The 19171-nt window shown below is 35.9% G+C and overlaps 1 protein-coding gene across 2 annotated transcripts in view; it reads right to left on the reverse strand.

The window, feature by feature from the left end:
- TTC7B (tetratricopeptide repeat domain 7B) overlaps positions 1-19171 on the reverse strand; it is a 117336-nt gene that overhangs the window by 18100 nt on the left and 80065 nt on the right. For both annotated transcript variants that reach the window (XM_058806325.1, XM_058806326.1), the window contains 2 exons: positions 11355-11495; positions 9032-9234 (listed from right to left, as the gene is read on the reverse strand). In XM_058806325.1, the coding sequence (XP_058662308.1) occupies positions 9032-9234; positions 11355-11495 (344 nt within the window). The remainder of the gene's footprint in view (positions 1-9031; positions 9235-11354; positions 11496-19171) is intronic.

Raw genomic sequence — 19171 nt, forward strand, 5'->3', positions numbered from 1 at the left:
TATCTCTTGTTCATTTAAAGATGAGGATGGCTACTCTCTCAAAGCCTTTTTCACATTCTTTATATTTACACCCCCACCCCAATCCTTAGCAATATTTCTTTATTAATTATATGAAATTCAATTATAAGTGATTAGATGCCAGATGTTACCTACAAGCAAAGCATACCAGGTGCTACATAGCTTTTATCGCTGTGTAAGTTCTCAGACCCAGCTATACTTTAATAAATTCAATGAGCACAAATTTGCCCAGGGAAGCAAAATAATCATAATTAGCTCAGTGCATACTTCAGCAGAATGACCTAATTTAAAAAGTGTTTTGCAAAGCAATTCTCATATTGAAAGGCAATTACACAGAGCAAAATAAAAATAGAACTTTTGAGATCCATGCAAAAAAGCACCAGCAAGTATCTATGAAAAGGGATGTAAGAGACTACAGAGCATAGCAGGGAAGAGCACACATTTTCAATTTTTTCCATGCCTTCTCTCTTTTCCTTTTTGTTCTTTTTTTGAAAATAAGGAGAACCTAAATATCAAGAACAACTATTAGCACTTCACTGACACTAGGCCTCCTGGCCATTTCCTGAATTACTAAGACTACTGACATTTTCCTTATGTTAAATTAGTCATCCTTGTTAATGTTTTTTTATTAGTATAAATCTGTATGTTTTACATTCTATTTTAGGCAGCCAGTTACCCAGAAAAAAAGGCAGAGAGGAAAAGGGATGTCAACAAAACCCATCTGTCAATGACTTTAATGTAGCCAGCCCTTCAGAGGGTACAAGGCATAAGAAGCTGGAAAGACTCTGGAAAGACTTTTAACAGGAATTACCCTTTCTAAAACCTACCAAAAAAAAAAAAAAAAAACAACCAAAAAAAACCAAAACAACAACAACAACAACAACAAAAAAAAAAAAAATGAAAAAGGAAATTTTTTTATGCTATGATCAGATGCTTTTACAATTTTGCTGGCTCTTGATCATCTCTACTTGGTACTACAAGAGAGAGACAGAAGCCCAAAAACCTAATTTCTGAAGGTGCCAACTCAGGCTTTTCAGTTGCACTGTTTTGCTACTGACACTTCTGTATTCAACGACAATAAGATGTATCCAAAATATTAAGGCTGATTTGTAGGGCAGGATGTATGTACAGATATATATACATGTGCATATTTTATATGCATATAGTTAAGATGAGTGACATCAGTTGAGAAAGGTATATTAATCTCTTGCACCTTCCTTCTATGATTGCTATGGGTAATGTACCACTGAAACAAGAGAGGAGCAAAATTTGTGCTGTATAGATTTTTATCACTGGTAAAAATACAATAAGTCTTACATAACATGAAAATGTAGCAAGACTTTGACCACAAAGTGTTCCCATCATGTTTCCTAACACAAATCATTATCTCTGTCTACAAAGTTTGCCTTGCTTGCATTCCTAGAATCACAGGATGACAGAAGTAGGAAGGGAACTTAAGATTCTGTACAGCCAAACTTGAAATAGAGTTACCTACAGTGGTTGCCAAGGGCTGTCAGATTCTGAGTATCTCTAAAGATGTGAGACCCCCACAAACTCTTGGCAAGTGGATGCATCTCACATGTGCACCTAAAATACTGTCACCATCACACAAATGCTATCTCATCATGCTCCTGTTCCTGTCAATTACCAGAAACAGTGAAGAGCAGAGAATCCCAGCTCATGTGCTTTGTTATGATGTCTAGAAAACCAAAGCCTTGCTCCAGACTGGGCCATCATGATCCTTGGATTTTTTCCTTAACTGGAAACTATACTTGGTTGCTACTTCCCAAATTATAATATTTGATTCATAGTTGCTGTATATGAAGTGAATTAATAATAGCTCAGTTTTGATAACAGAACCAAATTCAAAGATTTTATCCTATAAAATGTGAATCAAAGCTTGCGATAAACACTACTTGTATTTCAAAAACTGAAAAAAAAGATTCTTAAAATCTTCCAAAGAGAAGGCACTTTGGAGTAATACTGCACATTGCAGACTGACCTGCTTCAGCAGCAAATTGTCATGAATTATCTGGTGGGTGAAATTTTATCAGTTCCACACAATACAATAAAAACAGTGGAATGATTCGTGACCTGCCAAATAAAGAGCAGTAACTCTAGCCAAAGCATCCCTTCCTTCTGCCAGCATCTGACACTAATTAATTTTCCACTTTTTAAAATGGGAACAAAACAGAAGTGATAAAATGGTTTCTGGCAAGCTGTGCCTGAATAGATAAACTGTGGAAAAATCTATCACATAGATAACATGAAAACAGAAATTTAAAGCTAAGATTGCGGGCAAAAATCCTTCTGCTAAAAAACCCCTACAATAAAAAAAAACCCAAAAAAACAACAACAAAAAAAAACACACACAAAAAAAAAAACACACCCCAAACAAACAACCCCCAAAGTTAAAAAACCCTAAACAAACAACAAGCCTAGCTTTCTGAGCCTTTAAGTGTTTCAGGGTGTTTGTTTTTTTTTTTTTTGGTATACTTTTAAATTAACTTTCCTGACATTTCTATTTGAAAGAGTTTCTCTGTATTCAGAAAGCTGCCTTAACCATTGCTACTAGATTATCAATAAATAGCACACCTCAACAGCTTAGTTGCTCCATATGAGTCCAGTTCCATTCAATGCAACCACTGTGCATGCTGCACAAAATCAGATTGCCTTTTGCATCTTCTGCTCCTCAGATTGTCTAGACCAAACACCCATTTAAGGAAGCTGCAGAGTTCCTCTTGGAATGGCTGACAGCTGAGGACAGCACCAAAGAGTTGAAGAGACCTTAGAGAGCTCACTTTTTGGGTGAAAAGCATCCAAGAATGGAGGTATTTTCTTGTTGAAAGATCTGCTCCTGTCACAGCTGCTTTAAGCCATTTGGAGTAAATACAGAGTAATGTGAAAAAAAAGTCTGTTATGAAGCAGGACCTGTAATAGCATCAGCCCCATAATTCCACTTACAGAACAACAGTTCTCAGGCATCAACACAGTCCTGGCTGAGTAAATGGGAGTTCAGTGCTTCAAGCTATAAACAAAATTAGTGCTGCAAATTCCTACAGTCACTTTCTGTTTCCAAAAGGGAAACTAGGTTCTAGTTTAAACTCAGCTTTGTAGCAGTTATTGTTGTCAAATACTGAACATATATAGATCTGCGTTAAAAGAGTACTGTGAAATACAGATACAGCATTTAGAACTTAAGAAATTCTACTAATCTTTCTCCAAGTTAGTATGAAGTAGTTAACTGCTGTATTTGATCTCAATTAAAAAATAAAATAAAGTAACTTTGAAACAAACAGGGAAAAACACTTCCCTAATTTTTCACCTTGATTTCCACTGTAATATACTTCAAGCACTAATGAACATGCATGTTGATTTTATGCAATTTTTTACTGCACCAAGCACTGATGGTTTTCTCTTGTAAGGCTAAAAGGGGAAATAAAATTTTCATGACAGAAGAGAATATAGCCTGTGAGTGCCTCACAGCAGATGAAGTATTTAAAATGTATTGAAATGGTCCTTGAACTCAATGGTTTCCACCTCAAAATGCAAGCAGAATGACCATTGTTTTCTCAGGGTACTGAATGCAACCACTTGAAATATTTAGATGTTTAGATGTGGTCAAATCACAGTAAAATGCACTCTATAAGGAGCAGTGAGTTTTTGGCCAAACACGTATTTTGCTTTCTCTACTTTTTATGAAATGATTTTGAAGTTTCTGAAGGGCAAACCCACAACATTTTATACACAAATCTAACAAAACAATGACCTACATTTCTCCATTCTTCGTCAAGCACCCTGTGCATAAGGATGCTTAGAGAGTGAGTCAAAGGAGCACTGAGATTTGGCATCAGCATTTAGCTCTGTAGTAACCACCTACAACCCAAACCACCCATGAGAACCAGCACAATGTGCTTAGGACAAACCTGTTAGGTCCAAACCAATAATATTACTCTGCAGGGCCTGAGGATAAAAATCAAATTAATTACTGAATGTTTTCCACATGAGAATACTGAATTACTGAAAGAAAAAAGTTAATTGGGTGACTGTGTTTCTCTTCCTTAACTCATATGACCCCTTCAAATAGGTTCTAAATTCATGTTTTAAAGTATTCTCTGTTTTTCCTTCCTTTCAGTCAACTCAACATCTGTGACAGGCTCACAAGCACACACAACCCATACATACCAGACTTGCTTCTGGCTGTGTCTTTGGGTTGAAAAATAATATAAGTCAGTATAGTACAGTAAGAAATAAATAACTGTATTTATAACTGAGAGTTAAAGCACACATAGTTAATCTAAGCCTTATGAGATCTGGTTTAGCTATGCATAATTATAGGAAACTAACAGGTATCTAACAGTGTGAAGTAGGAAATGTAACTCCTAAAGATATTGCTTTTTGAAAACTAATTTCTACATGAGCAAATTATTTAGGTAATTTCTCCCTTCCTGTTTTAGTTTTCTGCTCTTAGAACCTAAATTACTAATAAAATTAACTGGCAAGTGCTATGGTTTTTCGTGGGTTTTTTTGATATTCAGGAAATACTACAGTCTCCTGGGATTATAGCAGCATACAAATGCTGGACACCTATTTCACCTCAATGCTAGATTTAAGTAGGAAATTTTCAGCCTGAGAGAGAATACACAGATTTGTTTCCTGGACAATGGATTGAAATATTCGTTGCCATTTCAGGCATTACTGAATGATGGTCTGTTTCAGGAGTTTCCAGACATCAGCAGTAGGGCTACTTTCCACAACAGTGCTCTGACTGCAGAAGATAAAAGAATATTTGTTTCTTTTTTTTTGCAGTGGAGGAAAACAATGAGAAAAGCAGGAAGGCAGCAATAATGCAGAAATCTGGAGATGGTGATAAAGGGTAGGGAGAATGGAGAAAGTTGCATAAATAAATCCATTCTGGCCAAAATCAGGCAGGTGATAACCATAGGTATATGACACTGAAGTGTAAATCATCTTTTAAAAATTAGGTAATCAGAGAAAATTTTAAATTTCATTAGGTGTGAGAAAAAAAATATTTGAAATACAGAAAACAAACCAAAGCATTTCAAAGCTTTAGAACACAAGTTCATGCTGTTTTTTCTGAGTGCACTATACAAACCTTAAAAAGAAGAAAGGACACTGCATTTGTTCAAAAGAATTCTGTAAAGTACACCTAATTAATACTGACATGTTATTGCTTCCCTCTTGACATCTTGTGAACAGTCAGAGCTAGCCAAATAGCAAGTTGGTATAACCTCTGTCTTGGAGAAAATTTCAGTTAGTGATAAACAGTAAAAAATAGCACCTGAGAATAAGGCAGAGTTTAAAATGAGCATTGCTCAACAAAATAAAGTGAATGAATATATGGATTAAGACATTAACTGTGCAGGAAATAATAATTTAGTAATAATTTAGTTCCCCAAGGAACTGCAGAGAATTTAAACAGCATTTCTCCTTGGAAAAAGCTAGTTTTGTTGTTGGGCTGATTTAATTAATAACCCCCCCAACATTTTAGAAGGGCTGGAAATAGCAGTGAGCTTGAACAGGAACATGCTGCCCCTGCAGCCAGCTCTCTGTTGGAAGAGCTCCCATCTTAGGCAATGCAACAGGATGGCCCAAGCAGCTTCATTTCCCAAGTTTAGTTGAGCAGAGTACAGCTAAACCATTTTTCATTTACTCATGGATCAAGACTCCAACATTTGGTGTTATGTTGTCTTAGGCATTTCATTAGTAAGGTAAAAACCTCCCCTGCCAAACCCTCCCATTTTTGATCATCATTTTGTTGGCAAACAGATCTCTTTCATCACTCTTAACTGCTCCAATTTTCACACCATCATCAAGATCTCCTGGTTTTCATTTTACTAACTCTCTTGAAACAGGAGTAAATCTGTGAAGACCTTAGAGACAACAGCAACATGAGTAAGAAATTGTTTCCTTAAAAATATTGTAATTTTGCAAAAATGATGATGCCAGCCAATAGAAAGCAATTTCATTCAGATATTACACTAGACTTCTGCAGAGTCTTCATGGTCACACTGATAGAATGTGGATCTGCATAAGAGACAAATGCAGGAGTCTTTTGGCAGAAACTCCAAAGCACAGCACATGCTTTAACTCCCAGGAAGAAGTACAACACTTCTGAAGCCACAAAACTAACCTTTCTGGTCTCCACTTACACAGTTCTCCAGGAATTTAAATTAACAAGGTTGTTTCTGTGTAGAAACAGTAGATCATATTCAGGAATAGGTACTTAGAGAGACTTATGGTGAAAATATTGTATGAAATGTTATATGAAAAATAGTAAATGTTTCTAAGTTTAGGTTTTCATCCTTCTTACCAGAGTGATGTAACTTCATTAAAAGGATGGATTATAAAAGGAGAAAACTCCTATTTCCCAATATGCTATTGTTGTTCATACAAATTGAAACACACATTTTATTTAGCTTTTTTCCCCCACTCTGGAGAACTACAAAGACCCTCAAATCAAAGATCCAGATTTTCAAATCATTAGCATCAGGAAATTTTCTTGAGTGGCAGGTGTCACTCATTCTAAAATTTTAATAAAAACAAACAAAAGTCCTTCCAAACTGATTTCCAATTCAAATATTTCAAGTAATTTCACTTGGAGAAGCAGGTCTAGATACAGATGCTACATGCTAGAATTCATGCCATCCTTAAATCTTTCTCACTTTTTGTTGCATTTTACACATAAAGCTACTATGATTTATAGTCAGTATTTGCCCCTCAAAAGGAAATTCACCAAAACTTCACTAAAATTCACTAAATATAGGCTCTAAGGTAACTTTTATGTGGAAAAAGTTGCAGTTGATATTACTTTCTAAGCATTGCTAGAAAGCCATATAAAATATTTTTTAAATATCAAATTAATCACAGAAAATAAAGGGGTTTTTTTTGCACAGAACCAATTCATAAACCAATTGTCAGCTTAGAATTGTGAATACAAATATTAGAAGTTAATGTTTGAGCTGTTGTCATAGAGCTGGTACCTCCACATTGCTGTTGTGATAGCTCCCCTACCACTGAGACCATATTTCTTACTAATAAATAGGTAAATATACATAAACAAAGTGTTGGGATGTACAGATATTCATCTATACACACAGGCAAGAGTAAACACTGCAAGCTTCCTCATTAAAATACTTTTTGCAATAGTCAAAAGGTCAAGAAGGATACAGAAGTTTGTATTTTCTCCTACATGACATTACATGGAAAAGTATTTTTATAGCATATGTCTTGAATATTTGTATTTAAACAGCATAAATCTCTCAGAATCTACTCAAAACATCATCCTAGAGCAGAAAAGGTGCAGAACAGTAGAAAAAGCTCTTAGAAACAAAATTTTAAATTATAAGAATTCTTAAAAAGGACTGTTCAATCCAATGAAATGAGCAGTTACCTTCAAGCTAGGACTCAAACAGAAAATCTCATAAAAAGGAAACCTGGATTGGAAGCCCAGTAATTTTCATCTCACAACACATGTCTCTTAGACAGCTAATTTCTCAGTCATTCTGAGGAGCACTGTGTGTTTACAGACTATTTATTCAAAAGTGCATTCAGAGGAGGGGCAAAAAGACATCCAGCAAAACATGAGCTTTCATTTTCACTGAGTTGCACTGCTTTAGATTGACTGCCTGCTTCTTCAGGAAAGGCAATCTTTTGGCATTTGTCAGCAGGCTCAAATATCCTGAAATGCTGAAAAAGGTGAAACAAAAAACTTTCTCAATGCTGCCTTCCTATCTGATCTTTTGTCTCATATGTTTCCCTCAGGGATGCACAAGAAATTTCTCTGAATAATTCATAAGTACCTAGGCAGAAACCAGCTTCTATTTCTGAACAAAAAGATTGGGTAGGAAGCTGATTTCAGTTCTTCTGTTCTGCTCTATCTGGAAGAAAACTAGATTAAAAGTAATTTTCCTAACATAGTAAGCACACAATATATACATGTATGTATCCATGAAGTATATAAACAAACATATGTTTATACTGGGGAAGGTACCTTTGTACTCAGAGTTATACATTAATTTTGGGGCAACACTGATTCTCTCTACCTTTCAAAAACCCAGGTGCTAACCTATCAGATAGCACAAAAGCATTCAATAAATATGCAGAATGTAGAAAACAGCTGAACTACACTGGTGTGGCCTCAAGCGCTGTGTGCAGCTTTGGGCACCACAGTGTAAGAAGGAAATAAAGGAACTGAAGGCATCCAAAGGAGGGAAATGAGGATGGGGAAGGGCCTTGGGGGGGGCCATGGGAGGAGGGGCTGAGGGCACTTGGTCTGTTCAGCATGGAGGAGACTGAGGGGAAACCCCACTGCAGTTACAGCTTCCTGTGAGGGGAAGAGGAAGGACAGACACTGATCTCTTCTCTTGTGACCAGTGACAGACTGAAGGAATGGCCTGAAGTTGTGTCAGGAGAGTTTTAGGTTGGATATCAGGAAAACCGAGAGAGGAGTTGGGCACTGAACAGGCTCCCCAGGGCAGCGGTCACAGCACCATCCTGACAGAGTTCAAGAAGTGTTTGGCCAATGCTCTTGGACACATGGTGTGACTCTTGGGGTGTCCTGTGCAGGGGCAGGAGTTGAACTTGATTATCCTTGTAGGTCTCTTCCAACTTAGAATGTTCTATGATTTTATGAATTTAACTTTTACTTCAGAATACCAAAATGACTGGTCTTTCCTGTACAGTATCCAACTTTTCTCTTACCATAAGCCACTTTCACTTCCCAATGGCGTGAATATTAGGCAGATGCAAATTGCTTCTTCTTCTATAGTTTCTACTAGGATTGAAATAGCCTTGTGGCCTGCAAATCCTTTTATGTCCCAACACACAAAAGACAGAATAAATGCCAGGAAAGACTCTTTCCAAAGCATTTTGAATGTAGAATACAGATCCCAAACTCACAAGTTATGGTTACCTACACCAAGTCAGGACTTCACAGTACAGTGTCACCAGCTGAGATGACATTGCTCATGGCCATGGGCTCAAGACTTACCAGCCTCTGCATGCTTTTCACATGGGTAGGACTAATGGATAAGGCCTCTTCATACCAGCGTTTGGCTTCATCAATGTTTCCACGCAGTTCAGCCACCTGACCCCTCATGTAGAGAACATAATGTGACATTGGAAAGAGATTAGCTGCTTCCTGGGTACATGCTGTAGCCTCAGCAGGCTTCCCAATTCCTATGTAGACTTCAGCTGTGGAAGGAATGTCATGACCAATTAATGATTCTTGCTTCATCATACCATGACTAGATGTTGTCATATGTGCTTTATTTGTAAATAGTTTCACTTTAGATAAAGACTATTTTCCTAAAAAAATTATGCAACTTAAAAGAGAAATTACTACCTAAATTATTTTAAATGCATTACTCTTTCAGGAAAGTTGTTTTTCTAAGTGTATCAGCACTTACAACTTCTAAATAGCTGTTTGAAACCCCAGAATACTCTTTCTAGTTTGCTATTTTTATCTTAAGTCTTGGATTTTTTTGTTGTTGTTGTTCTTGTGGAGAAGTCTCTATGGCATGGCAAGAGAGACTCCTCTCTCTAAGAGAATTGAAGAAAGACTATTTTGGAGGTGGTAAATTGACTGAAAGCCCCAGGTTTTGCCTCTTTACCTTGTTAGTGAGAAAGAAAAGAGGGTGTGGGAGGACTAGAAGTGTTCTGAAGTTTTATTCTCAGTTTCTTATTATTTTATCGTTTAATTCTGTTTAAAAAGTTTTCTTTATACCCTTTAAAGTTTTGAGCCTGTTTTGCCCTCCTACTAATTCTTATCTCATAGCAGGAAATGAGTAAATAAATGTAGTGAGTGCATTGGCATTTGGCTACCACTAAACCCACTACATTAATTGGTGCATTGGCTGGGAAAGAAGAAACTCAGATTGGCAAACCAAACTGCCACGACCCACAATTAAAAAAAAAAAAAACAAAAAAACAGAAAAAACCCCACCAAACAGAAAATAAGTAGTGGAACAAGCTGCCCCAGAAGGCTGAAAAATTATCAGCATTATAGATGCTAAGAGTTACTGTAGATGGTCATCTGTGGCAGTTTATAAATATTTAAAGTCAATGCTGCCACAATGCAGAGCAGGAGACTTCACTACACCCTGTTGGACCTTGCCCTATTCTAATCTGTGTTGCTTTTGAGTAGACCAAATGAGATCACTATTATTAATCACTGTAATTGCTTTGTTTCCAATCTTCTGGGCTTTTTCTCTAAACCACTAAACCATTTATAACTAGGAGCCATTACCCTGCAATGACTTTCACACCACAAAACTGTAGATGCAAATAGGTAAATTTAAATGCTATATAAATGCTAAATAAAGCACTGTTTTGTTGAAAACACGAAAGAAAAAAAATATGTCACTGAAAAATGCTCTGAAAGCAGAACAAAGTATAACAATTGCTGGCTGATTTCTAAATTACATCCTTCTGATCCAGCTACCAATGAAAACAATTGCATGTTATACATTTTTAACTGTATAAAAATACACTGGATCATAATTTTCTGGTTAAAATTTTATGTAACAGCTACTTGTGATACTGCAGTTAGCTTGAGGCTTGAGGCATCATAACAATACTAAATGCACTCAAGATGACTCCACATTTAGACAAACAATCCTGAATCTTTAACATTAATGAAAGCAGAAAGAAAAGAAGGGAATTCGGGCACATTATCACAGATGCAAGGGACAGGTTGCTCAACAGTACTACTACTGTTTCTTTCCCTGCACCTGCAGAGTTATTTCTTTTCTATTATAAAATTTTGTAGTTACAGGAACTCTAGTCAAAAATCTTACAAACATCTTTTTCTATTCAAAGGATTCAGTGACCTGGAATTAGCTCTGGTGGTTGGAGCATGGTGGTAATAATGCCAAAGTCACAGGTTCCATCCCCTCATGCATCATTTACTTAAGAATTGCACTTGATGATCCTTCTGAGTGCCTTCCAAATCAGAATAGTCTGTGATTCTGCAAGGACACCTAGATTTCCAAGCACTAAAATACTCTAGGTACTTCAGAAACTAAATTCTTCAGGGATAAGGGAGAGAGTACTGTATTTGTTCCACAGAAGATATGACTCTACTGGTAACAGCTACATTCTAAAACTACTGCCTTATTTTTCATAAATGATCTTACACACAGAGCAACTCTAGCATGCTTTTTATTTCTTGGCTTGTTTTGGTGCCCCACACATGGAAAAAATATGATCTGATAAGTGATAACAGATTCTGAATAAAGCAAACAGATTTTGGTAAGTCCTTAGCCCAGCAATAAAGGGGAGGGCATAAAAAATAAATTTTACTATCACAATACCTGCATGTAGCCATATTTGAGCCAGAGTCATCCAAGGATGCAGGGGACCTTGTTTAGGGGCACTGCTTTGCAGGGAAGAGGCAACCTCGGACAATGCTTGCTCCACTCTGGAAGCTGCTATTGATGTGGCATGGACTGAACCTGTAGAAGCAATAAAAAGAATTTACCAGTACAGAAATAATGAAGGCCATATACATGGCATAAAACATTTAATCGCAACCCTTTCCGTAAAAGGCTGTACCCCAAACTCAATATTTAATTTACATTTACCATCTTGAAGAATTTTTTAAAATGCCAGATTCATTTTCTTATGAAAGCTTTTACATTGGTCTAAAAATCTATATAAAAAACACACTAAACTTTGGTAACTGTACCTGACATTTTTTTGGGTTGCTACTATGAATACTCTATTAAACTTGACACCTCTTTTCTGGCAATGTGCAATCTAAAAAAGGTTTGTGATGGTATCATACACTGTAGTCTTCAGGTTGCTGCATTCACTTTGATGTTAGTATTAACTACATCTTTCCACAGAGTGCAATTAGAGGATTATTTTACAATAATAACAGAACAAAAAAGAGAACTAAAATACACACAGCGATCACGACATTCACTATCACAGATACACCATTAAACTGCACTGAATGTAAAACTTGTCTAATCAAGAAGGCTGAGTTAAAGTACCTTGTGGCAAAAAAGTTCACAAAGGATTTTTTTGCATAGAAAACATTCCCAGAGCATACTAAGCATACTAAGGATAACTCTCATAAAATGTATCATTTCCAAGTCAGATTAGAATCTCATTGGCAAATAATAACCTTTTCAAAGTACTGGAATTAAAAAGCTTCTATGACTAGAGAATATCTAATGGCAACTGTACTTTGGATAGTCAATTACTGCCAGCATATTTAGTCATGACTTTTTTTTAAATCGAGACCATGAATGTTTTAAACTACACTCCTTCTTGTCATCTAAGCCTCAGCATATCTCTAGTTGTTTCCTAATTACAAATTACAAAAGCTCATACTGATTAGGCCTGATTAAAAAATAAAGGCAGTAAAATATTCCATAATGTATCAGATGATAAATTGTCTATTTCCATCACCATATCCATAATGATCAACAATGGCAGATACTCCAAAAGAAATTATTGAATCTTGTACAAGTTGAACTACACCCAAAACCTCGTCCTCATCATTACAAGTTAAGAAATAAATAAAACCTTCACTCTCAATATCACAGGTTTTCTAAGAATTTTAATGAGAAGAGATCTGTCACATGAAACATACATTTTTAAGTGTGACAAGATAAATCAGCAAACCAGAAAGCACCAGAAATTCCTAGTACACAGATCAATAGGAAGAGGAAGTTAGTCGGAAAGTATGCATCACAGTTCCCTTAATTGAAAGAAACAAAGGAAAAGCAGCACAGGACATAATTAGCATTTCATGTCATTATGCACAAGGATTTGCCCTGGATATCTGAAACAGTGTCTGGCAGTAGAGTTTGCTTTTCTTTTTACTGGCTGATGAAACAACTCAAAGTCCAGCCTGCACAGCTGAACATTCACTGTAGTTTTTTTGTGTTCCCTATTTTAAAGCTTAAATTCAGAAGAAATTTAAAAGGGAAGTCTAAGCAAGAAGCACACGGAGTGAGTTATAAGAAAAATACTAGCAAGTGTACCAAAAATAAGCACCAGTCACGAGTAACCCTGTTCTTGTCTGACAGCCATTTCTGTACAGCACATCACTGCAGCCTGGCACTTGTTAGCCTTCCAGGGACTAATAGTGAAAGCACCTTCTTCTCTCCAAAATAGTTTGTAAAGAAAAGGAGCAATTCACTGCCATAAAGGAGATCATCTAACCTCTTCCTTTGGAAAAGCAAGTATGCAATTTAGTGTTAAAAAGAGCCTATATTTTTTATTATTTAAAGCAAGGACTCTGGCTGCTAGCCAGGCCACAAGTAATTTTATAGAGAAAGTGTGCTGTTGGATTTTAAGCTTCCAGTATTTAACCATAAAGCACATATCATTATACATTATTAAAACTTTTTTAATATCAATTTACTTGTAAAAAAGAACTATACTATGATAAGATTCTTATGAGTTTCTGTGCCATCTATATTAAGATTAAACAGAGTGAATACTGAATGCTTCCTACCCTGGACCTTATAGAGTGGCATAAAAAGAGGAAAAAAAGTTTAAAAGTATTTCTAAAATTTTTCTTTGAAGTGGTATAATTCAAATTGTTTGTATTTTCTCTTTAGGAAAAAGGTATCCCTTAACATATTGCAGCAATTACTTCTCTGAAGAAAACACACACATTTATAAGGCAATGACCAATCAGGCACCTTTCAGGGACATTGCACTGATGCTAATAATCTAACCCATAAAGTCCTTAATACTTTTTTAGTACTGCACAATTAGCTGTCATCTGACTCATTTCTGGCTCTTTTTGTTAAAACACATTTGGTAAACTTTTCATTTTATAAACTAAACACCATTTAAAGATCTTGTGTACTAAGAAGTTTCTTCCTACCTTCCTTCAAATTTTACTCAAGTATTTTCAAATTAGAACTAACTTATCTGTACCTTGTCCTAACCCAGGATGTCATAAAAGGTTCAGATCTTTATATTCACATGACAATCCTAAAACCTACAGTAATTTCAGCTACAACTGGTAAAGATACAAAGTGGCTCATGAGAAGCTGAGGGTAACAAGTATGTCTTAGAGACTCCTTAAGGCTTTATAGATCCTATGTAGCCAGTTTATTTAGAGGTTCCCTGCTTGTTTTGTCACCAGCTCTGCTCTCTTGTATCTGTCTTATCTGCATTTGGCTTTCTTTGGTTTGAGGTCAGGACCCACAGCCAAACACAAACATACCCTCACTTTCACTTACAATTCACTGTGTTGCAGCTTCCTTCAAATGCTCAGATAGAGTTGCAGCAATTTCTCATTTAAAATTTTAATGATCTTTCATGCACAATAATACCTTTGCTCTTCCTAGGTAACTTCTATACCTGCTGTTATAGCATGACATTTGAGACTCAAGAAAAAAATTCCCTCCATATAACACAAGCAGCAAATATTTATTTTGAAATGGAGATCATGAGGCCTGGAAAATTAATATATTACCAAAATAGATCCTAGTTACTCACTTCATTTTTTTAGCTTTGTTCTGAGGCTTGTTTATACTAAAAATGCCAAGTGTGAAACAGGACTGTCTTTGCAAGACCTAGAATTCAGTAGTTAAATGGATTAACATCTGGAATCACAATCACATTGCAAAGTGTGACAGAAGGTCTTAACCATGACAAAATATTCCTAAACCAAAAAGGTATAACCTCCCACTCAAGTTTCCTATAATGGCACTTGTCCAGAATCTAGTTTCTTCTCATCATGCTTACATCCTATCGGCAACAACCATGCTGCAGATTCAGTGTTTCAACTCAATGTCAAATAGAAAACCTACCAAGAGCCTTGAACAAAAACAATTTACCCAAGACATTAAGTCATGTCACAAAAACCTTTCTTTTCGAAGTCATATCTACAGTCAAACTTTTGTGAATAAAGTATTTAATTTATTCTCTTCAGGCTTTTCATAAAAGTTACATGAGAGTTCACATGAACTCACCCATTAAATACCATTTACAAATACCACACACCCTATGGAAATGAGCATGTCATGACTTCTTCAGTTCTTTCCTTGGTCATTTCCACATAAATTCTTCACAATGCATTGTAATGGACATAAACGAATATGTGGACTCTATCAGGACCATGGCATGACAGCTCTGAGAAAAACAAAATCACTCTACTATGTACATCAATCTCACTTCTGAAAATGAGCAATAGAATGGACTGTCATCCTTCATGGAACATGTTCATATCAACTCACAAAACTGCTGTGGCAGGATTTCTTTTTATGCCATAAAAGAGAATGAAAAAATAAAATGAATAAAAGAAAAAACTCAATAGTTTTACATTCATCCCATTATAAACATTTCAATATTTACATAAAGAAAAAAAAGCTTTAACTGCAACGCTCATGCAGGAGAAAAGATGAAAACCCCCATGACTCAACTTTGCATGCACACAAAGAGCTGGAAGTAAGAACATTAGTAGGGTGACACACAGAGAACTGTAAGAAAAGCAATTACATAATACAAAGAGGCAGCACCTTCTGCAGGACTAATACATCCCCGAAGTGATGCATTTGATAAGACAGACTGGCAGATTTAGCCAAAATTCACAATTTTTTAAATCTAAAATTCATTATGAGTCTGAGATACCTTTCACAATCACAAATTACAAAGCTATCTTATCTTCTACTACAAAGTTGTGCATGGAGATGACAGTAGTCAAGTAAGGACAGCATCATTCACAAAGCATCCTCTCAGCTCTTTGAAAAAGATTTTCTGTGCTTAGTCATTGTCAAACATGTTGGCTTATGTATCTTCTTACTTTTCTCTCCTTCACCAAATTGATCCCCTGTACTACCCAAAAAAATGTATGCAAAGGTAATCAATGAAAAATACAAGTGAATGCTATGAACACAGCTTTACAAGGTAACCGGTTAGAGAAAAAGAATATTAATTCATATCCTGATTAAATAAAACAACAGCAGTAATTTTTATTGATCTATATTCTTCATTCTTTATTTAGTCTGCTTTAATAATTTCATCATTTCAAAGTGTACTCTTCATTTATTTTACAAGCAAAACTTGTACCACAAAAGAAAGTAGTAGCTTATTATGAGTCATGACAGTAGTTGCAGTATTGTGTTCTGGATCAGCAGTGCTATAATACAATGTACTGCCAGTTGGCCATGGTGTTACACAAGACCTGCCTAATATATCTTTAGTTGCAGTCCTCTAGAAATGAATACTGCCTCTTTAATTATTAAATGCAAGTGTTAGTTGAGTGCATTCAGTTCTCGTATGATTACAGCCCTTAGGGTGACTGAATGGGCAAAGAGCTCCAGCCTTGCTTTACACACTGATGGACAAAACATGTATGGCTTGTGCTACAGGAAAAGGTGATTTTAGTCCTTCAGAATTAATAGCACTGCACAGTCAATACTACTTACAAACTGAAAAAAGGGAGTAAACCCCATGAAAGTAAGCATCTGATGGATTGCCTTTGGATAGATCAAACCACAAATTACAATCCAAAGTAAGAAGCAAAAAAAAAGATATATAAGGCAGAAATTGTAAGAAAGTCAAAGGATTTCTGATAACCTTCAAACTGTAAATCAGGTTGACAGGATTTCAAAAGATAAAAAATACTAAATAAGATGCTACAACTCTAAAATCATGTTCCTGTTCAACAGAAATTGGAAGTCAAGTCAATAATACAAAATGCCCTTGGCTTTTTTCACTAGAAATAAAAAATTGAATTGAGCAAGATATCGAAGATGAGATTTTCAGCCCCTAAAATTATATTAACATACTCTAGGCATCTAGGGAAACTGCTCCTTTCTCAGAGAGCTTTAACTTTCATTAATTATTGACACCGTACAAAGGACTGCAATATCTTTTTTCTTCTTTTTCCTGGTTCTGCTCCTTCTCATACAAATGGTATGTATTTCCATAGGATACATGGAATTTCCCTGAGGATACAGAGGCTTGGAAATGGAAAACTTAGGCTTCACATAATGGAATCTGTGCTTTGGCTTCTTCATTCTTTCAGTCTGCCTTCATTCTTGAGTAGGTTCTTACTAACTTAGAGCTTTGCAAAGAACAAGAACAAGCAGTTTAATGTTAACTGGGATGTACTGTTTATAGTATAGGTCTGAAGAAGTTTAAATCAATGACATCCAAATGTGTAATAGCAGCCAATCAGTTATTCAAATGCTTCAAAGAAGTCAGACTCAAACTTCTGTAGGACACAGATTTCCTGGCACCTCCAGTTACAGGCTTACATATGAGCTACTGTTTTCAAAACCCTGGTCTCATGTCAGCTATTTAACAAGTGAATTTTGCTAATATGCAAAGATTTATTTGCCACAATTTGCTTGGAATTAATATATTTGACATGAAACCGGTCTCAAGACTAGGTGTCAAAATTAATTTAAGATCAGATTATAGTAAATTCAGTGACAAAAAAGTGCTATTTATAAAGGTATGAGTGAAGGACAATTTAAGAGAAATTAAATGGAGTTAAAAGGTAATGGCTGAAAAACGATGTTGATTTTACCCTGTCACCTGAACTAGTCTGGCAGCATTAGTGCACACTTTGTATTTAAACACCATGGAGACTGATCTTACAGCTGGTTTAAAGGTTCTTTAACAGAAAGTCTTTAACAGAAAGGCTCTTGACTTGAAACAGCAGAATGCTGATTTTCACTGCTCTAATGCCTCCTCCAAATCATTCCAATATGCCCTACCTGCATCATGATACATTCAGATATTTAGGTGATGATTCCCTTCATGTGAATTTTCAGGGAATGTTTTGGTTGTAATTAGTTCAAGGCTTTCTGAAATTAAGTTATTAAAAACTGTCCAGATAATAGGAGATTCTGTAGCATGGACTGTCTTTTTAGGCAAAACATGTCAGCACTGGAAATAATTTACATCTGTAAATGCTACAAAGCAGCTTTGACCAATAATCTCTTTCACTGAACACCTATAATTCTCTGTAACATTCATGAGAACATGAATATGTCTGTAGCTTTACATCTTTTGGCACGAATAAAACAGTTTTCTCTGATGAAACTCTTAAAACCCATACAGTATTTAATGAAAAGCAGCTGAAAGGCCAGATTTCCCTGACACTGTTGAAACATAATCTATTCAACCATGGTTTATCAGCTGTGAAGATTATCAGAATAATACAGCACAAACATGCTCATCAGGAATAGAAAGCCAATTTACAGTGAGGAGGTGCACAGGGCTCAGGAACTTGGTCACAGTATGGAGAGGCTGCATGGGGCCAGACAAAGGTGTCTGGTTTAGGATGAGGATGAGGAAGATGAGAAGATACAAACAGTTGGAGAGGAGACTCTGTTCTTGAGAGAGAAGATGAGGAAGTATCAGAGGCTAAAAAGCGAAACAAAGAGAATGGTAAGGGGGTGTGGAGTGGGACAGGAAAGAAAAAAGATCCAACAGGGTTTAACGGACTCGTGGATGCCAAAACCGCAAAGCATTTGTTTCACTGCTGGGTAAGATCAAAATGGCTCCTACATAAAATAAACATCACTTCTGAAAGCAACAACAACAAAAATGAACCTTTACTTATATGTGCTCTCCTTTCATACTAAATTCCTTTTAGAAAGCAAATAAAATAATTTTTTCCTTATGTTCCAACGCATAAATTTAAAAAAATATATTTATGGGGAAAAAAAGGCCAAAATCTAAAACTCACATAATATTGTTTCTTCCTATGATAAAGTAGGTGGACTGCAACCAAACTGAACACAAAGATTTTAAAAAGATTGCTGGCAATTTGTTTTAAGCAAATAGCCAATCAGTCTGCAGAGATTTACATATTTTTGTCTGTCTTTGAATATGAAATGTGTCTGTGTCCCTGTGAGATTGATTGATTCATCAAAGCTCCTTCCCCCCCTCCCCCCCCTCTACATTGATTTCCTTCATTGATAGATACAAATATAACTGCATGCCACTCACGGCAAGCCAACTGATACAGACAAGCTTAAAGCAAATTTGACATAGTTATTGATCAGGACATTAGCACTGTAAGAAATCCACAATACATTCTTTTGATACTTTAAAGGCTACACAACTTTAAACTTGAATCACTTAATCATTACAGGATTGGTAAGTGCTCCATATAAAGCAAGTTTTCAATTCTTTTTTT

This window comes from Ammospiza caudacuta, chromosome 6 (assembly GCF_027887145.1).
Source record: "Ammospiza caudacuta isolate bAmmCau1 chromosome 6, bAmmCau1.pri, whole genome shotgun sequence".
NCBI lineage: Eukaryota > Metazoa > Chordata > Aves > Passeriformes > Passerellidae > Ammospiza > Ammospiza caudacuta.